The following is a 21,921-nucleotide window of genomic DNA, read 5'->3' as shown; positions in this document are numbered from 1 at the left end:
TTGCAGGTGTGTGGAAAGGGCGTATGCTCAAAACTGTTAAAGGCAGTTAGAGAAATTTAAGAATTATATGAAAACAGCCGATGAATTGTTAAATAGGTTAAAGGGGTCTAAAAGAGCATGACTGCAAACTGAAAACAAGAATATAACAATATAAAATGCATAAAAAATGCATTTAAATATTGCAAATACTTCAACAATGGGTATTTATTAGTCGATCCCTTTTTGAAAATAGAGCCAAAGAGCTATAAGTGATATTCAGAGGTGTATAGTTAAGAAACAGCTAGAGCGATAAGTCTATTTATTCAATCAATCAACTGTCAGTCGTTCTACTTACAATTCTCTAATATATTTCAGTATTGTTAAGCAGTTTCTAATTATGTAAATAATAGTCAGAGAAAAATATGTGTATCATTAAATTAATTATCGATAATCTTATCGAGTTAACGTAATTAATTTAATGATACACATATTTTAATGTGAGGATTTCGGAAATCAGTATTTTATTTTCTAAATTGTTTTCCATCTAATGATTTTCATATAACCTTTAAAATTACAAAATAAAAAAGTTAAACTTACAAAGAAATTAATCTAAGATAATGATTTCATAATAATTTGTTCACTTTTCAATTGATTTCAACATTTTTCTTTTTGGCATTGTTTGTGCGCTGCACACTTGCCACAATGTGACCTTGCAACATTGACAACTGATTGCGCTGATATGCGAATTGCAGTTGCATCGATGTTTCCATGGTCAAAGCGGGAATCAGGCTCAGGTCGAGTCGAAAGGCACGAATGTAGTATGCCTTGCCCCGCTGAAAGGGACATTGCCGTGGAAAATTGCTGTAACGATCGAGAATTTCCCTTGCCAGCCGCATTAAAGGCACTTGGTTTTTATTTGCCAGAAACTGACAGCCGTCTATGGTCAAATTGAGCAGCAAAAAGTCAACTGGTCGACGTGGCAGTACAATGCCAATCTGAAATTCGAACTCCTTCAATGCGTCGAGCAAAGTGAATTCCATGTGTAAAGTGCGCCTCTTTAAATTCTTGTTGAGACCGCAGTGGAACCTTTCAAAAGAGTTTCCAGCTGCCTCACTGCTGTGGCAGCTAAAGTTCTCGAACTGCAGCTCAAAATCATTCTGAAAACATCCGAAAATTTGTATAAATGCACAAAGGGAAAACTACATTACGTATACGCACCTTGCCCGCAACCTGATAGAAGAGCAATAAATAACAAAATATATTATAAATTAAAACTATCAAGCACTTTTCATGCATTTCAATGATTTTCACTAAACTCATCAAGCCATGGAAAACAATTGTATTAAAAAAGCTGTTGATTTTTTATAATCTGAATAAAAAGCTTCATTTAGGCTTGACTAATGAGAGCGTGTATGCTAATTACTGTTTTTAGCTGCAGAAAAAAGTATAACAATAACAATTTTTTTAATAGAATATTAATGACATAGGTTAATTACATTTTAATGTACCTATTATAACAAATGTTGATTTATTTGATTATCAAAAATAAGCAAAAGTGAGGAAGTGTGTATAAAATATTTAAACATATATATTTATCCATTTATTGCTTTGCAAATATTCAACAATTATTGAGTTTAAATATAAATTCATAATTCAAGCAATATTCGTAATGATTTACGTGCATTATTAAGTTAACAGAGCCAAAATGTTAATCACAATGAATTATTTAATGAGCAGACAATATAATCAATGTTAATGGTGCAAATTATTTTATATATTTAGATATTTTCATACAAAATTAAATGCTTTATTTTATTGACTTGTTGAACTACATAAATATTCATTTTTATCGTTTTGCTTTTGCTCATTTTACTTCCCACCAACAACGAGCTAATTAAAGGTATATCCGGTAAATCGATAATCGATAATCTTATCGAGTTAACGTAATTAATTTAATGATACACATATTTTAATGTGAGGATTTCGGAAATCAGTATTTTATTTTCTAAATTGTTTTCCATCTAATGATTTTCATATAACCTTTAAAATTACAAAATAAAAAAGTTAAACTTACAAAGAAATTAATCTAAGATAATGATTTCATAATAATTTGTTCACTTTTCAATTGATTTCAACATTTTTCTTTTTGGCATTGTTTGTGCGCTGCACACTTGCCACAATGTGACCTTGCAACATTGACAACTGATTGCGCTGATATGCGAATTGCAGTTGCATCGATGTTTCCATGGTCAAAGCGGGAATCAGGCTCAGGTCGAGTCGAAAGGCACGAATGTAGTATGCCTTGCCCCGCTGAAAGGACATTGCCGTGGAAAATTGCTGTAACGATCGAGAATTTCCCTTGCCAGCCGCATTAAAGGCACGGGTTTTATTTGCCAGAAACTGACAGCCGTCTATGGTCAAATTGAGCAGCAAAGTCAACTGGTCGACGTGGCAGTACAATGCCAATCTGAAATTCAGAACTCCTTCAATGCGTCGAGCAAAGTGAATTCCATGTGTAAAGTGCGCCTCTTTAAATTCTTGTTGAGACCGCAGTGGAACCTTTCAAAGAGTTTCCAGCTGCCTCACTGCTGTGGCAGCTAAAGTTCTCGAACTGCAGCTCAAAATCATTCTGAAAACATCCGAAAATTTGTATAAATGCACAAAGGAAAACTACATTACGTATACGCACCTTGCCCGCAACCTGATAGAAGAGCAATAAATAACAAAATATATTATAAATTAAAACTATCAAGCACTTTTCATGCATTTCAATGATTTTCACTAAACTCATCAAGCCATGGAAAACAATTGTATTAAAAAAGCTGTTGATTTTTTATAATCTGAATAAAAAGCTTCATTTAGGCTTGACTAATGAGAGCGTGTATGCTAATTACTGTTTTTAGCTGCAGAAAAAAGTATAACAATAACAATTTTTTTAATAGAATATTAATGACATAGGTTAATTACATTTTAATGTACCTATTATAACAAATGTTGATTTATTTGATTATCAAAAATAAGCAAAAGTGAGGAAGTGTGTATAAAATATTTAAACATATATATTTATCCATTTATTGCTTTGCAAATATTCAACAATTATTGAGTTTAAATATAAATTCATAATTCAAGCAATATTCGTAATGATTTACGTGCATTATTAAGTTAACAGAGCCAAAATGTTAATCACAATGAATTATTTAATGAGCAGACAATATAATCAATGTTAATGGTGCAAATTATTTTATATATTTAGATATTTTCATACAAAATTAAATGCTTTATTTTATTGACTTGTTGAACTACATAAATATTCATTTTTATCGTTTTGCTTTTGCTCATTTTACTTCCCACCAACAACGAGCTAATTAAAGGTATATCCGGTAAATTAGTACAACTTTTGAAAGTAAGTTTAATAAGCAGCGGTTGCAGTTTAAGCTGTTTCATTCAGTAAACATGGTGAATGTTCAGAGATTTTAACGTTGTTCAAGCTAACCCATATCAATGGCTAATGGCTGCACTTTGTTGGCCAACAAAAAACATCCGTTAGCATTCGTAGTTCTGGTCAATATGCAAACTATGCTCCCCTTGTCTCGAGTTTAGTTTTCTGCGCTTCTTTTTAATAGTAATAAGGTCGTAAAGGGCTTCAGACAGCGCAGCTTCGAGGAATCAGCAAAAAAAGGACGAATTCTTGTTTCTACCCCCGCAGGCATCTGCATGGAGGTAAAAATCAGTGAGAGCAACTATGCAAGTGGCATGTGGTATGCGGCAAAGTGTAATAAAATAAATAAAAGACCAAGCCAATTTAGTTTCATGTTACGCGTTTAATACGCTTACAAAAGGGTAGTTAACTTATTGCTTACAACTTGTAAAGTTTAAAGGAAATGAAAGAATAAATTAAATAAATTAAAATTAATCTTCTCTATATTTAAAATATTAAAATATCTCGCTAATTTGAATAAATTTTGTGCATCTTTGCCTTATTATTATTATTATTTTTGGCTCAGTTCGGTTTTTTAATAGCTTGAGCTTTTATATTTAATTTTATTATGTAAGTGTATTAAGTTTTCGGAGAAATTTCCAAATCATCGTATTTTTTTTTTTTGCTGCGCTCAGTCAAATGTGTGAAGTTTCAGCCAAATGTATTATCGTTTTTCCGTGCTGCTTTTTATGTTGCACGTGCCACATGCCCAGTTGCCAGCTACACACATTCGCACATATAAGAAATACATATATAACTATATATATATTTGAATTAAAAATGCCAGCCGCGTTGCCATTGCTACAAGGCATTTAAGGTTCCCATTTGCCGGACAACCCTGAACTGAAAGTGAATTTTTTTTATGAATGCAGGTTCCGCGTCCCTACACCTTTACCCCTGGCTCGGCATGAGTGCATATTTATTTATGCAATTCGTTTTAACTTTATTCAATTGCTTGACTTCAGAGAAAAGCACATGCGTTGTTAAATGTATCTACAGGTGCTCCAATAGCTACAGCATCAAGTTGCATGTAAATAACTGCTAGGGAATTGAATTACTCTCTCAGCTTTTCACTTGAAATGATTGTTTTTAAACCGAAGCAGTTGGTTTTAACTTAATAGAATTAATTTAAAATGTACCAATTGAATTTGGGAAAAACTAGAGATATTACATTTTAAATATAAATAAAAGTAGTTGCTGGTATAGAAAGACAAAATTTGATTAAAACAGACTTAAATATAGCTTTGCCACAATTATATTTTCTGTATAGCAATTACATCTTTTTAATCATAGTTTTTTCAGTTTACTTAGAAATTACTTCGAGTATATAGTAGCCATTTTTAAAGTTTCCAAATTTTTTCTCTAACTATTTTTATTATTATAAATTGAAAATTAAATATAATGATTTACTGCATTATTGCTTATGGCAAGTTCGACTGTAATTAAAGTTGTGCTCTAAAATGTGTTTCCCTATGAAAACTTTTTAAATTTCACAATGTTTGGTTAACAAACAGCGCAGATATTCGAGCTGAGAATAACAGTAACATCGATTTCATATTTTTGTTTTATCAGTTGATTCGATTTCAGTGATTTTTCAATTTTTAAATGGAAAATATATCCCATTTTTTTTTAGTGGGTTTGCTGCAACTGACTTATCCGTTTTGGCCAACGAAAAGAATGCAAGAGGCACTCAGCACATACACAGAGAGCATCCTCTTCAAGTTGTTCAGGAAAAGCAGACATGAGTAGCACATGCCGGAGAGAGTGCTCATATCATCAGCCTAATCATGTGAAATAAAGCGGAAACGGAAACTGCACAGACACAACCACACACAGACAGGCAGCAGCCTTGCTGGCAGTTAGTGTACCCAAACATGTGTGTGTGTGTGTGGGTGTGTGTGTCTCTGGGTTAACCAGATTCAAACAAGCATATGCTTGCGGTAGCCCATTACCGAAATTCTGACCATTTCTCTTCCGTCCTCTATACGCCCCTAAATTGCGGACATGTTGGAAATGAAAATTCTGTGGTTGAATATATCGTTAATTATTTGTTGTGCAGGTGGGGGGAAAGGTAATAAAGAGTTATGTTGCAATTTGAGTTTGGCATATTAATTAAAATTGCATTTGCTGTCTAACCAAATGTTGCAAGTTTATGTGCATAATTTACACCTGACTGCGCCACGTGCGGTGCCTATCTGGCCAGGCAATTACGGTAGGCTTTATTCACGTTCGTTATCAGTGCCAAACACATGGCACAAATGTGCTTATCGTTTGCCTGAATATGGCCAAAATGCGCATGTGGAGAAATCTTTCGGTAGTTCAGGCTGTAACCCAATAATACTTGTTGCATGTGGCAGTTCAACTTTGACACTTGATACTTGCAGAAGATTTAGTTTTTTACAGCGAAGACGATAAGTATTTTTTAGAAGTTTTCAAAAATGTATTGATTTTTTTATTTATTTATTAATACTCCACTAAAAGTAGTCGGCAATAAAGGAAAAAAATATTTAGATAATGAAAAAAGACTACAAAATATATTAAGAATTAACAATTAAAATTAATATTAAATTAAATTATGAACTGAAATGAGAATAAGAATTATAATTACTTCTGGGGTATACAATAATTATAATTGATCCAATATGATCCAATAATATGGCAAAGTCGATTAATCCTTAATAAATTAACAAAGTATGATTTCAGCTTAATGTATTATAAAAGTCTTGAATTTGAATAAACTGAATTACTCTTTTTCTCCATTTCAACTAATGTCATTGGCTCATAACTGATAAGTGTAGTGATAAGCATCGATACATTGAGCAAAAACGTCACTCGCTCTGTTGCCTTTTTATCGCTTTTCGATTTTAACACCATTTAGTCATTTTTCCTTTAATAAAAATCAAAAAAATAATAAAAATAAACGATGCTTTCAGAAGCAACAGCTGTCAGTGTTGCGGTTGTGGTTGTGGTTGCTCGGTTATTGTTGCTCGGTTATTGTTGCTCTTCCTCTGACATCACAATTTACATGTTGCCGGCACCTGAGTGGTTATTGCTGTTACTGTTACTCCTCGCTGTGGGTGTTAAAAAATATTATTAAAAACGTCAGCAAAAATTTATGTATCATACATTGACGTTGCAACTTGTTGGCTTATTGTGTTATAGCGAAGTCAGTGCTAATTGAACTGATCATGCTTTCAATTGTTGCTTTCGATACTCGCACTTTTTTAATAAAGATAATGTAAAGTGTTGAATTCAGGTATTATAGGTAATTTCACATTTTAAATAATGTTCTTTACTCTCATTCGCTTAAACAGTCTCGCTGATTAATCTAGTTAACATTCGCTGGAGTTCTCGCTACTGTTACTCGTTACTTAAAGCTCTTATAATGTTATTATTCGACTTCTTTCATTTTATTGCCTTTCAATTACTCGTTATTATTACTTCTTACTTCTTTTATATACTACTTTGCGTTGATGCTAAAGGTGTTTTTTTTTCGCTATTCTCTTTATTTGTTGTAACTCGATACCTTATGTTAGTATCTTGGTTATATTCTTAGTACTGATTCAGTCCATATTTATTTTATTATTATACTAATTTGCTATTTTTTGTTTCCTACTTTTCTTTATTGTAGAAATTACTCATTGCACTTACTCGTTACTTCTTGTTAATGCTACTCGTTGTTTTTTTCAACTAGTTCAAATTACTGACTAGCATATTAACTTTAAACTGTCGTTTGATCTTTAGTTTGGAAATACCCCAACTTTGTATTGTTCCCCTATTGTTGTGCAGTACTGGTTGAATGCCAAAGTCGTCGTGTTTTGGTGCTGGGAAAACCAAATTAATTGAATGTTGTGAGTGCCCTGGGGCATATTTATTTGATAAGCAAGCGAGTCGATGTTGCTTAACACCGAGAACATAATACGGATGCAATCAAATAAATCCATTGTGCAATTGTGAAATGTACGACAAATGATAAACAACAAATTAACTTCCTCATTTAATTAAGTACATGTCATTTGTCATTTTGTATCTTTGTCTCTGTCTCTGTCTTTGCAGTTTTCGTCTAGCCCGGAGCAGCGCTTCTGTAGGCGCAAAAGGCCGCAACCATTCCTATGCCAGCCCGCAAGGGGCTGTTAGCGCCCCAAAACACATTCCTGGACACAATTGCCACACGATTCGATGGCACGCGTAAGTTAAAAAGCGAAACAAAAAGCACTTAAATAACACGATAGGAAAAAAAGGGCTTTCCCTTTGGAAAAGTGTCTAATATGATGAAGACTTACAGTTATGTTTATTAATTATACATAGATTATAGATTATATCAGTAACTTTATAGAGTGTATATATTTGATTCAAGTTTTCAGCAAATCAGCACATAATACATCGAGTTAAAAACACTTTGCTTTAAAAAAGCGTTAAGGAGAAAGTATGAAGAAAATTAACAGTGATAGAAAAAAATTAATTATTTTTAGATTTTGATGTGGAATTAAAATTGAGGCTAAATAATGAAAAAATTGACATTCCGCAAGAAAATCGGTTAAGATTTGGCAAAGTTATGCAATTTTTAAGTTTATGGTAAAACTTTAAGGGAAAGTATTGGAAAAATGGACAATAATAGAAATAAAATTTAAGTTTTTAATTTTAATGCAGAATGAAATTAGAAGAAAAATAATGAAACAAATTATAAACCAAGATTTGCCAAGGAAGAGAATTCAAAAAAATGACAGTAATGGAAAAAAAATTTAATTTGTTAAATTTCGATATAAAATATAAAATTCTCTTTCCTCAAGAATTGAAAATTTACACAGATACATTAAATTGAATTTAATTAAAAGGAATTTAGTTTTTTTTTAAGGCCTTTCTCATATGAAGTGAACAGGGTAAGCTTACAGGGTATCATAAATTGAAAGCTAAACGATGTTTATTCTTAGCGAATGTTTTATTTATGCGAATTTTATTGAGCCTGACATTATGGCATATATGCATAATCCCATGCAGCTTTTGGGCGGGTCATAAAAAATATCACAGATTAAAGAGCACAGAGAGTCTTACAGTTTTCTCGCAAACAAAGCACGGGAAAATTGGTGCACAATGGTTAAATGTAGAACAAAGAATGGGACAAAAACAAGCATAGAAACAAGGACAATGCGTATGTCTCTTTGGTAAACATCCCTTTGGCACAAAAGGAGAAAAAACTTAAAACTACGTGTTGTTGTCTTTAGCTCTTTTGATGCTACTCAGAACACAAGAAAGGAAAGGAATTCAAATACTTTCCATTTGTCAAAAGCATTGTCTTTTGTGTCTAATTTAAAAGTCAACCTTTTTTGCTAACAAAATGCATTTGATAATTAGCTAAATAATTGTGTAACAACTTGCAAAGCAATAATTTATTGTTTATGATTGTCTTTTCAACTGTAATTTATTTTTTTTTCGCTGACAAAATTTTACGAGACATAAATAATAAAAATATCCACACAATATACGAAATGAGCAGCCGAGGGGGCAATAATTTTCAACATTGCCTGCAAGTGATTTGTCTGCCGGTTCCACATGGCGTATGATTGTTGTGGGACAAGTAATTTATAAATGTATGAAATATATATAAGTACATTTTTTGTTGACAACTCAGCAGTTTGTTCAGTTAGAGCTGAACATGCTGTGCAGTCAAGTATTTAATATGCTGTGTGCGTTGGCGGCAGTTGGGATCAAAACTTGGCTTTTGGGTCAGTTAACTTTTTAATGGCATCAAATATTACATAAACGAGCACTTAAATTGCTAACAAACTTCTCGTGTTCGCTTTCCCCAATCCCACAATCTCTCGGCTTTTCTCTATCCTGCTTTTGCATTTGATTTTATGCTCATCAGATGGATGTGCTTCAATTGATGTTATCATCTGTTGTCGCTTCTATTCTCGTATAATCCATTATTGCATACATAGAAGCAAAACACAAAGCCTACAACTGTAAATAGAAACTTGTGCTATTCAAAGATACACTCACATTTATATTGGTAATCATAACTACTCAGAATTATACTCAGTTCTATTCATCGCTGCCATTTACGACTACAAATTGTGTGCTCTCGCATTATTTATGGCATTCGATGGAAACAAAAAGGAGCAGAGCCCTCAGTTTGAGGATTTGTGAGCTATACTCAATGTTATTTACTCGCATTAGTTTCTAGCCCCTGGCCATAAATTATCTATTAATTTAAATGTCTTAAATAATTATCAGCTCATTAAAGTGCGCTTCAAAATCATTAGTAACAAATTCTTGGTATTTCTGCTATGTTTCCCACGACTTAAACAAGCTTTCGATTAAGATTGTACAGCCGATTTAACCTTGGCCTAATTTACAGAAAAATGTCTTTTTAAATTATCTGTCTCATTTACATAGCACAAAAAATCAATCTGTTGCTTTCTATTTTCCATTATCTGCATCTCCCAAGTTGAACTTTACTGCTTTTTACAGTCTTAGTTGTTGAAAAACCATGAAATGTTTTTCATGTACCGGTTTTTTTATGCAATGCTTTTTCAGCACAGAATGAATCCTTTTGTTGTGTTTTTTGTAGAATTTTTTGTTTCATTTTTGATGGCGAGGGCATCTCTCACAGGAGTCACAAAAAATAGCAAAGAATTTCATTTCATTTCATTAAATTTCATTTTTATTCTCAGCTCTGAGACAAAGAGTATTGACTGAAAAATTTAATTAAAATTTTGTTTGTTTGCTAAAATTTAACAAACTCATGCCAAGGGACAAGCAAAAACTAGAATAAGAAAAATAAAATAATATAATAGGTAATATTTAAAGGTCAGTGAGCTAAGCAAATAAAGCATTTTTTTTATATACACAAATTGGTATTTTTGTGTTCAAAGACAAGGAGTAACTGAAACAACAGGAGGCCTGTAAACATTTTGCAGTCACTGTAAACAGGAAAATTGAACAATTGTAGTGAATTTCGGGCCTAAATTAAAAGTGTTTCTCATTCCCAAATTTCGCTCTTTACAGACTCGAACTTTGTGCTCGGCAATGCGCAGGCAAATGGCAATCCAATTGTTTATTGCTCGGATGGGTTCGTGGATTTGACAGGATATTCACGCGCGCAAATTATGCAAAAGGGTAAGACAATGGGACAGTTCGACCGACGACGAGACAGACAGGCTCAACACTTCAATACTCATTTGAATGTATTTGTACAACATTTTATTCAATTGTTTGCCAAAATGAACGAACACAACAACAACAACAACTACAACAACAACAACGACACGCACAGGCTGCTCATGTCATTTCCTTTACGGGCCGGATACAAAGGACGAGCACAAACAGCAAATTGAGAAAAGTCTCTTGAATAAGATGGAACTAAAGCTGGAAGTTATTTTCTACAAAAAGGAAGGTAAGCTAACATCTCCCATTTCACATTCAGAAACGCAAATTTGTGTCTAAGAAATATAAGCGAAAAGTCTTGCGAGAAATTGTGTAGCAAATTGTTTTCATTTTTAATTAAAAAATTTTCAGCTCAAACTTCATTTGAGCATTGAGATAATTTGTGCTTAACAAGGAGGAAATTAAACGCAAAGTTGGCTTAGTGGCAACAACAGCTAGACAAACAAAGTTCAGCTAAAAACAACAGAAGTCTGACCACATTCATAAGTGGCAAAAAATGAGCTGAAAGTCCAATAAGCAATTTCAAAATAGAACAGAGTCAACACATAAATATTTTTAATTCACAAAAGAGAAAGAATTGAAATCGGATCACATTGTAACAGTAACACAAAAGTGTTTGAGCAGCAACAATTTAGTATACCAGATAAAATTTACTATACTTGTGCTAGAAAATTAAAATTATTTATTTACAGATAAAATTAACTAAATCTTATAATTCATGAAGTTGTTCTTTTTTTATTATTAGGTTTCGATATTTAAAATTAATAAAGAATTAATATTTTACCGCTGCGCTTTTCGCTTAAAAATAAATAAAGTCCTGAAACGAGTTTTTTAGCCGATAAATGTATATTTTTAAAAACTCAATAGCTCTTTTGAAGTTTTCTTTTTAATACCTTTTAAACTCAGTCGAGCTTAAAGTTTTTTTTTTTTTTTTTTAAGTATTGCACATTTTAAAGACCTTTTTAAAGATTTTTAGCTCTTCTAGATTTTTACCAGAGTCTTTGGAGTTTAGTTAGAGTGGTTGCTGTGGTTCACCACATGAGAGAAACTTGTTAGTTGTTTTCGAAGGCAGCTGTAAAGGATTATCACAATTGCGAGCACAATAACAACAACGGCAACAGTTGGCAAAATAATAAGTGAAAAGCTGTAAGTCAATTGTGGCACAGAAACACGTGCGGTGGTTGCACAAAAACTTTTTGTTTGTTGGTAAACCTCGGGCTGAGCGAAACAGAAACAGACAGAAAGTGAGGGAAATTGAGTGAGAGGAAGCCTTTGGCAGTCTGGAGTAGCTTTAACCATTCTTCGTATTGACTTTTAATTTAAGATAGAGGACGCTTTTCCTCATCTTGTTGCTCGCATGAGCTGGCTCGGCATTTTATTGAGCTGGGAGATTCAGGCAAGCGTTCGCCTTGAACTAGTTTTCCATCGGCTGTCTCACAGGAGCTCAACAGATCACCTACACACACTCACACACACAGCACTTGTTGTGCGTGTGTGTGTGTGTGCGTGAGGCGACCACAAAACAATAAATTTACTGCTAGCATTTCTGCACGTCCGATTCGCGTGTTTCTTTGCTGTTGTTTAATGAGGTCACGATTAATCAGCAGCAGAATAAAACCACCTCGGGCTGATGGGTATTATAACTCTCTTGGTTTTTGGCCATTAACTTGACTATAAGTTTTCTAATTAGCACTGCATTTCAAACTTTTAACAGAGCCATAATCAGGCTCTGGATTACGAGTATTATTAATTATGCATTGGTTAATGTCCTCAACAGCCTCCGGTTAAACTCGTCGAGATAATTAAAATGCCGTCTCCATAATTCTACTCTAATTGAGTTGATGTGCAATCATTTTTTGCATACCATTAGGAAGCCAATTAACAGCCAGTGGCACGAGAATACCACATCAATGTCAATGGTAAATGTCGATGGTTTTCAATGCCTTCAAAGCAATTTCAATTTCAATATCAACTGATGCTGCTTTTGACATTCTGGCTGTAAATGCCGCAATTATGCAGCCGCAATTCAGAATCGATATGTGTCAAAGAGAAATCAGTTTCAAATGATTGTAAAAGACTAAAAGAAACAGCTCGGTCTTTTTTTAAACGATTATACTCAAAGAAAAAACGATGAAAACGCTTTGACGCAAAAATCTTAATTTTGTACGTTTTATTGAACACAAAAAATTCTTAAAATAGCTAAAAATACGTTTTATTTCATTTAATGTTTTTTTTTATTAAAGTTATTTTTAATAAATAAAATATTAGCACCATACTTTTTTAATTGAAGTGTATTATATATTCTTTATATTATTTTTATTATGCATATTCATTTGCCTTGGTTTTTAATAATTGTACATAGCTTAACCTGCTTAATTCAAGCTAACTAAACTATTCTCAGTTATCTTTCAAGTCATAGAATTTTTGGATAACAGCTATAAATTCGAGTGTTAATTTTAACACATACAAAAGCGCAAATGTCCTCTATGCTCACTTAAATGATTGCCACATCTGTTCTCCATTGTTATGTAAACCTTTTCTTTTCTTATCCCTTTGCCAGGTGCTCCTTTTTGGTGTCTGTTTGATATCGTGCCCATTAAAAATGAGAAGCGCGATGTGGTGTTGTTTTTGGCCTCGCACAAGGACATCACACACACCAAGATGCTCGAGATGAATGTGAACGAGGAATGTGATAGCGGTAAGTAGACGAAAAGCAAAAGTGTGATACAAAACAAAAGGGTAAGCCATAAATTGCATATGGCCTGGCCATGGCAACCTGTCAGACAATTCAGCATTAAAAAGGAAATTCTCATTAATTTATGCATTTCTCGCGCACAAAGTTACAAGCAACAATTTCCAATTGTCACAACCACAATAATGCACAGTGAACTCTTGATAAACTGTACACATAGCACAATAATAATAACTCTTACACCCGTCCACAAACACTCACACACCACAAGCCCAAATAAAAATGCCTTAAATAATCCATTAATTAATAAAGCATATAATTTCTGTAAAAGCTGAGGTGAAAATATTGGATTTATAATGGTTAACCGACAGCGTCGGTTAAAGTAAAATATTGTAAGCTTTGTATGTGTTTATAGTACCTATAAGTACATACATATATATTCATTTTCTCTGTCTGTCTGTCAAGCATGAGTTTTTCTTTAATAATTTTATTATATATTATATAATTTTTGAGGTTTCCATAACTTTTGTCAGGACATTTGAAAGAGACAATTTTATATTTTTTTATTTTTTTCAGAGAAGCTATTACTAATGATAATTATAATAAAAATATAAAAATATATGAGGTATTTCTTATTGGCTTATTCTTTTTTATTCTTATCAGAGAAGCAATTACTAATGATAATAATAATAATACTATAAATACCAATATCAATCATATAATCAGTAGCTATAATTTTGTTTTGTATTTCGAGCAACTTTTCCAGTTATTTATTTAGTTACCGTTGAAATGTTCTACAAGTGCATTATACTTCGTTACTCGGAAAATTAAAGATTCTTCTCTCTTTCTTTTCTGTATTTTGTTTTTTGTGGATTGTCACGTTGTCAACTTTACTTTTTCGTGAATTTGTTGCGCGTTTTCTTGGTTTGACATTTGGGTAAACCTGTTCAAGGTTTGTTAGCTAACAGTATTTTTTTTTTTTGAATTTTGACGCAATTTTGTTACATTTGAAAAGTGAATATTTTAACAAAAAAGCCAAATGAGTTTTTTTTTTTGAATGTTTTAGCTTCCATTTCACATTTCAGTTTTGTCAGCTTTTGCTTTTGAGGTTTGACAGTGCGTATTTTACGGAGCGATATCAAAGCAAAATTTATGTTACCACAAACCGGAATTCTGACAAATTTTGAGCGTGCTAGTGGTTTTAAATATATTTTTTACAGGTTGTTCTATTTGACTTAAAGTTAGCTTAAATTTTAATTAAATAAATTTTTTTTGAATTAAAATTCGAGTTCTATTTGTATGACTATATTATTTTCACTTGAAATATTACACATTATTTAATTTTAATTCTTGCGGAATATCAATTTTATAATTAGTTGGCCTTTAATTGTATTTATTTTTGTTGGCTTTTACATTTAGATTTAAAACTCGACTCGCAGTTTGAATTTACATCAATAATACTCATTGAATTTAATTGCAATTAGTTGGTCAATTATGTTGCCATTTTAATGTCATATTAAATCAAATTCAAAGTAAATTGAAATCAATTTGTTATGCTAAACTTGCAGTAATTATACAGTACAAATTAGCAAAACAAGTTTTAGTTACTAAATTGCTCTCTTGAATAGTATAATACTTACGTATGCTTAGTCCATTGGATTATGCATTAAATATGCTCACAACTTTATTCAGTGAATAAGTTAGCACAACTGTTGTCTGCAGGATTCCCCATGGGTTTGTCGACTTGGAGAACAAAAGAAGAGTAATCGTATGCTTAAATATTGATGTACTGGGAGACAACTGCTTAGAAGAGAGAATTTCAAGAGAATTGTTTTGCTTTTTTTTCTGCTTTTATTCCATGAGAATAAAGTGAATTTATTCGCGTAGGTCACAGTGCATTCAACTAATGCGGATTAGTCAGAGGACAGAGTCAAGTTGAATTTTCGTGAAGGGAGACGAGGTTATTGTTAAGCTGGTTGCCTGCACTCTGGCATTTTGAGCAGGTTTCATTTGCAGTTATATTAGGATCATTATTCAGTTGTCGGAGGACTGAGGACTGTTGTTGTCACTGCTCTTGACTTGAATGTTTTGTGGTTTTGTGGATTTGCATTCATGCAAAGAGGAACTGAGTTTCCAGAAAGGAGGGACATCAGCAACAGCTGTCGTAATCGCTCATTGTCACTTTTGTAGTATAATTTTTAAATTATTGTAAGCAGTTGACATTGATGGGTAAGCAGCATGTTGCAGCATGTTGTTACCACTCCACACACATAGCTAAAATATTATGTTGTCTGTTGATTTCATTTGTAAATTAATGTGTGTTAATTACATTTAAGTTCCATATCAAATGTGGCTTAATTGTAATATGTAATTTTACAGAATTTTCCACAGAAAAAGATGCAAATAAACCCTGATATTTGCGGTAAAACCCCCGCTGAGTGGCAAATTGAGTGGCAATTCAACATCAATGGCAAAATTAGGCACGTCAAATTGCCAGGCGCCATATTTAGAATGCTTTAAGCCGGGCCAAAATGCTGGAACATTTGTAATTTTGAGTGGGTTGCAAATTTGCAAGAAATATAAATTAGTGACGAGAGGGGAGAGAGAGACGCTAGACGGACAGTGGGCAGCAATTTAAAGGGAATTGAATTATCATTCGGCTGACATTTCAAATGACCGTCATTTTACACATCATTAGGCCTGTCAAATGCCGCTGCTTAAAGCAATTTTCACCACCATGTGCGACATTCTATGCGGCATTTTCCACACTCGACTGAATCGTGCATATTTTCCCAGTTGCTGTCTTTACTTCCTTTTTTTTTTCCACAATATTTCTTTCAGTTTTTCTCTCTGTTTTTGTTTTGTATGCATTAAGCGTCCGCCACGTGTTGCTGGAATTTCGGGGCGTTGAAAACTCCCGCTCACCCATAAAAGACTATAGGCCCTTGGCCGGGATCATTGAGGTGCCTGGCAGCTTAATTGGCATTTCGATATGACAGCTACGTTGGGTCGTCGTTCGGTTCGGAACGGTTCGGTTTGGCTTGGCCCAAAATTGAAATCAAAAATGCGTTGCAGACCCTTTTTGGAAAACAACAAACCAACATACGAGTATTATCTTTAGATTGCCGAAGCTTTAATACACTTGCCCAACTTTAAATCGATGACTTTATTTTATACTGTCAAATAACTTTGGAATGTTAAACTTTGAAAGTTTCTATTTTAGCTTAATGATTGCAGCTAAGCTGTGTTTAAATATGACTAATTTTTATTTTCTTTTAATTTAAAAAACAACTTCTCCAAATTGAACGAACAAACCAGTGTATAATGTTAGAGCTCTCATATACTCTATAGGGACTTGTTTTTCCACTTACTTTAAGCACTTTTTTAAATTATTTTGATACCCTTGCCAAAAAGTGTTGCTAATAAACCGCACAGAGAGCATTTTAACACTTTGTTACGACATCGAAAATTAAATCCTTATAATTAGTATTCTGCTTTGGCGCACAATTTTCTTTTATTTTTTCTTTTGGATCTAATTTTTCACAATGAAGCTAATTGTAATTTATAGCAGCACGCGCTGCCTTTGAGAGGTAGACGAAAATAGAATTAAGTTAAATTTATTGAGCCAGCTTGAGGTTCAGCCTCAGTGCTCCGTGAGATTGCGGCTTGCTTTCATCCTGGCCCCATTAATAGAGCATTCCGGCCTTGTTTACATGCCGCCAAATAAACGAGTACGATTTCAACATTTTTTCGTTGAGGATTGGCAGGCAACTTATTATCCACCTCGCTGACTATGAAAAATTCTATATTTATTTGTCTATTCTATTTCTATATTTTTCTGTTTGCCTGCTGTGACTTGATCTTTTGATGCAAATATTTGTTTGACTTTGTGAGCATGCCATAAAAAATATTTATTTCTTTTCTGTTGTGTTGTGCGCGTGTCCATATCAATTTAAATTTAAATAAACATATTTTGCACACTGTGCACATTGAAATGTTAAACATATTTAAAAATTAAACAACACTTATTCGTGACAGAATGTTTTATTACCAGTCAAACTTTCTGTAATGTTAACAGCCTATGTGGTTTTATAAGCAGTCGATTATTCGGTGTGTAAAGATTTAGTAGCCCTTCTGTATGCTAAGATCTGTCAGACTTTCTGTGCGTTAACAGCGGCTGTTAATTCCGCAACTGTAAGATCTGCAAGCTTAACAGCTGTTCTGTTTGAAATTCTGTTAGGCCTTCTGTTAGATCTTCTGCAAGCATAACAGTTGTAGCCACTTAAGCTATGCTTACTTATCTCCTTTGGACTGTAATTTCTTATTTGCCAAAATCAAAATTAAGTTTTGTTCAAAAATTTATGTATATTCCAGAAGTAGCATTTAAAAATATCTATTGAAAGAAATAGAATGATATAAAATTGTAAAACAAAAGATAAATTTTAACTGCCAGACAGAGGCAATAAAAATACACACACATACACACACACGAAGACGCACACAATCACACGAATTTCAGACAGCTTGTACTTTGTGTCGCTTTTTGAGGCTGAATCACATTTGTCTATGTCCATGTGCACCTTTGTAGCTTATCGCAAACTAAATTTAATAACAATTGACTAAACGATAAACAAATTATAAACAATTATATGATTGTTATATTGTATGTGTACTATTTTGTATATTTTCTTTCTTTGTGCTCTTTTTACTCTTACTCTAACCGGCATCATTGTAATTAAATCGACATCATAAATATAAATATAATAACCTTAAATAAAAAAAATACTTATATAAAAATACCAAAAAATCCTAAATCCAACTACCAATAAAAATCAAAAAATAAAATAATATATATTGTCGACTTGAAACATCGCTTGAATTGCTGTGAATTGTTGCGAATCTGTAAGTTTTTGCCCTTACAGCTGCACTACTGGGCGCTAGATTCCGTGCCGGCTCCAATGCCGGCATGCTGGGATTAGGCAGCTTACCTGGATTGGGTGGCCCACCGTCTGGTGATGGCGGCGATGCGGAGGCCGGAGAGGGTAATAATTTGGATGTACCCGCTGGCTGTAATATGGGAAGGCGTCGGAGTCGTGCGGTTCTTTATCAGCTATCCGGTCATTACAAGCCCGAAAAGGGTGGTGTCAAGACCAAATTGAAGCTTGGCAATGTAAGTAGATCCGGCAAACAAGCTTTAACCACAAGCCACAGCGCACCTCGAACCAATTTCAATTAAACGTATGGTTCGCTTTTGTTGCTGTTGGACTCAACTTAATTAAATTAACATTTTGCCGTCAACCTAATCCCTTTTGGCATTTTCCTTTTGATATTTTTGCTTAATATTTTATGAAAATGTTTATATATATATTTTAGAATTTTATGCATGCAACTGAGGCTCCATTTCCCGAATACAAAACGCAATCGATAAAAAAGTCACGCTTGATTTTGCCCCATTATGGGGTATTCAAAGGCATCTGGGATTGGATCATACTCATCGCAACGTTCTATGTCGCATTGATGGTGCCATACAATGCGGCATTTGCCAAAGCGGATCGCCAGACTATGGTTTCCGATGTGATTGTGGAGGCACTTTTCATTGTCGGTAAGCATACAGGATAACATATCCTTTTTGCCAGTTGATACTTTGCCACACTCATGGGACAACCTGTTAGCTACAATACATTTATTTCATCATCATCGTAATCAACATCGTCTGCTCTTTGGGGGCAAATTGAATTTATCTCGGGCTTAGTTTTCTATTCTCCTGCGTCTGTTATTTAATGTCCATTCTTCCTCTCTTATTGCAGATATTTTATTGAATTTTCGAACAACCTTTGTCTCACGCAAAGGTGAGGTCGTATCCAATTCCAAACAGATTGCCATCAATTATTTCCGTGGATGGTTTGCCTTGGATTTATTGGCCGCACTGCCCTTTGATCATCTATACGCCTCCGATTTGTATGATGGCGAGGTAAGTAATTGTTTTTAAATTGTTCAGTCTTTTTCTTTTTTTTTTTATCTTATCATCTTGTATAATTAATATATTCATTTGCATACCATCAGAAATTGCTTTCAACATTTTACAGCTCTATTAGTATGTGTGTGTGTGTGTGTGAGAGACGTTATGAAATTTTTTTACACATAAGCTGGACCTTTGTTTTCATATTTAATAGCTGAAAAGCTGATTTTTCATATTTCCATTAAACCTTGCAGCAAAAGAGAAATTTATTTCGTAAATTCAGTGAATTTAAAAAATCCTGTCAGAGATTTTATTTTTTGCACATATTTTCGAAGTCACAAAAATAAAATGCCCTAAGTTTAATTTCGTTAAATCAATATGCAAAATAAATATAATTTCATTTATCAAGTTTGTAATTTTGTCTAAGCACTTGATGAAATTTTAAACAAAACACCCAAAAGTCTCTGCATTAACTTACTCACAATTGCTAATAGCTTTAATCGAGTTGAGCTTGTTATTACGAATTAATCAAATTAGAAAGCAATTTGTACAATTGTGTGTGATCTTATCAGCTCTCAGAAAACTTGTCAATGATTTTCCGTTGACTCTTCTTCTGCAACTTGTCGACGGAACAAAGTTTTCAAACAATTGCAGTGTGGATTTTCAAAGAACTTTGCTTTTAACTTGTCTAACAAAAAGTACAGAGTTGTCTGCTTTCTTTTCGCTGTGTTGTCTGCATGGCCATTAAATATGTAAGCCAAATTTGAAGTGGTAAATAGCATTAAGAGATTTGCATGATATGCATAATGCATGGATCTCATTTTTTTTAAAGTAGCTTTTGACTTGTTAAATAGACGGACGGAATTCAATTTGAGTTTATTAGCTGTGAAAAGTGAACAGTTAATTAAGATTTAAGTTCGTGAAGCATAGTTTTTATATTTATTTGAGTTGCGCTCAACTCGTTTAAGCTGCTTAAGCTGTGAGTGGGAATCCCCCCGTATTTTTGGAGTGCACTTTGTGCTCAGCAAGCGGATTACAGTCGCATCCTGCCTGAACTTAGTTACACTCAACAACAGAGTGAGATGGATGGAGAAAAGGAAAGAAGATAGAGTTGGAAAGTGTATAATAGTAAGCTAAGTTGGTTAAAAAATGCTCTGCAAACATAACAGCATGCATTTGACCCCAAAAAGTAGGCTATGAAATGTTGCACAGTTTCCCAGACCAACTTACTTAAAGATTTTTTTCAAGCACATTACTTGAGGCTTTCGTCGTGTTGTTGTTTGTTGTTGTGCCCCATTGAGTTCCGCTGGGGAATTCATCTCAACTTGAAGTGGTCAACGTTGTCAGCGCGTTGATTGTCTACTCAAAAGGAAAATAAAACAAAAATCAGAGAGAAAAATGGGAAACTCGAAGTAAAATGCGCTGTAGCTGACATTATGGACATTTCAAGTATATTCTTGTGGCTACAGTTGCTGTTTTTTTGTTTTTGTTGCAAACCCACTTTGCTATTGATTTTATGCATTGTCATGGTTTTAATATCCAGCCAGCGGTTTGTCCAAATCAAGTTCATTTGTGGCATTTTCTTGTTGGTTTCGTTACAACTTCCGGCTCAGCTCTGTTATAATGATCAAATCAAAGACATTGACTACGCATACCCGTACACACTTTAACTCCAGGGTATATTCAACTTAGCTTAAGTTAAGATCAACACTTGACACCTTTTAGCTTGAGGTAATTTGAAGAACAAGTGCTCTGAGAGTAGTTGAAACAGTGACTGTCAAGACAGTTGAAAATGAGTAAGGGTATATTTTAGTTACTGTTTAATTTACTTGAAAAAATAAAATCCCTGACAAGAAAAGTAAAAACTTTGGCTCGTTTCGTCTTTCTCTGATTGTGAGTGTGTAGATATTGAGTAGAAATGCGAAAAATGTTTTTGTACTCAAAAATCTCAGCGTGTGCTAAGTTGTTTAATGTCGGAAGCACCATCAAAACTTTCTTTTTATAAAACTTTAATTGGTTCTAATTGCTTACATTACGGTCTCCCACGCTGTTTCTACATTTGTGGCTTAAAAGTTGTCCGAAACAGCAAAAAGTTATTAGCCATATAAATATTCGTATATTAAATATATGCCTTAGAATTTAGCTCCTTTAATTTTAGATATTTTAAAAATTTACATACAATTTCAAAAATTAATTAAAAAAGTAAACTAATTCGTAGAAAATGTATTTACTTTTATATAATACTCAGTTAGGTTAAATTTGAATTAAATATTTATGTATACAAATATTTTTATTAATCTTAAAGTCTTGGGTTGTTAGAGATTTGAAGAGCTTACGTAAAATACTTTTTTTTTTTGACAAATTTACTCTTTAACCTATGAGTTTTTTATTGCTTTTAAAGTCTATATTTTTTCTCAATATTTTCTTCAGTGAACTTTCAAATGGAAATGCCTTGGTTGACTCTAAGGAATTTCCGTTTCCTTTTGCCTGTTGCTGCATACCAATTTCTGGCTAATGCACTCGAAACTTTGCATATTTAGTTTATTTCAAAGTTTTAATTATCTTGGAGACACCAAAAAAGGCGGGCAGCAACGGCAAAAGCTCGGCCAACGGAAACGGAAGTTGCCATGACAGTCAAGTTGTGTC

General features: G+C 33.4%; 2 protein-coding genes and 1 pseudogene across 2 annotated transcripts in view; 1 reads left to right on the top strand and 2 right to left on the bottom strand.

Moving 5' to 3' along the window:
- Window positions 1-21,921, top strand: part of LOC117783870 (potassium voltage-gated channel subfamily H member 8) — a 61,686-nt gene that overhangs the window by 22,237 nt on the left and 17,528 nt on the right. The window contains exons 2-8 of the mRNA XM_034621427.1: window positions 7,514-7,645; window positions 10,466-10,576; window positions 10,734-10,853; window positions 13,185-13,322; window positions 18,239-18,486; window positions 18,690-18,918; window positions 19,124-19,287. Of these exons, the coding sequence (XP_034477318.1) occupies window positions 7,570-7,645; window positions 10,466-10,576; window positions 10,734-10,853; window positions 13,185-13,322; window positions 18,239-18,486; window positions 18,690-18,918; window positions 19,124-19,287 (1,086 nt within the window). The 5' untranslated portion in view covers window positions 7,514-7,569. The remainder of the gene's footprint in view (window positions 1-7,513; window positions 7,646-10,465; window positions 10,577-10,733; window positions 10,854-13,184; window positions 13,323-18,238; window positions 18,487-18,689; window positions 18,919-19,123; window positions 19,288-21,921) is intronic.
- On the bottom strand, window positions 534-1,019 carry LOC117782970. Its single transcript, XM_034620089.1, has 2 exons — window positions 639-1,019; window positions 534-542 (listed from the first exon to the last, which is right to left on the bottom strand). Exons 1-2 carry the CDS (start codon window positions 1,017-1,019, stop codon window positions 534-536), a joined length of 390 nt encoding a protein of 129 aa, XP_034475980.1.
- LOC117782968 lies at window positions 1,367-2,746 on the bottom strand (annotated as a pseudogene).

This window comes from Drosophila innubila (genome assembly GCF_004354385.1).
Source record: "Drosophila innubila isolate TH190305 chromosome 2R unlocalized genomic scaffold, UK_Dinn_1.0 1_C_2R, whole genome shotgun sequence".
Taxonomy (NCBI): Eukaryota; Metazoa; Arthropoda; class Insecta; order Diptera; family Drosophilidae; genus Drosophila; species Drosophila innubila.
This window is presented reverse-complemented; position numbering and strand designations above follow the sequence as displayed.

Coding starts and splice junctions, on each gene's coding strand:
- LOC117782970 (XM_034620089.1), bottom strand. CDS start 1,019: ATGGAATTCACTTTGCTCGACGCATTGAAGGAGTTCGAATTTCAGATT.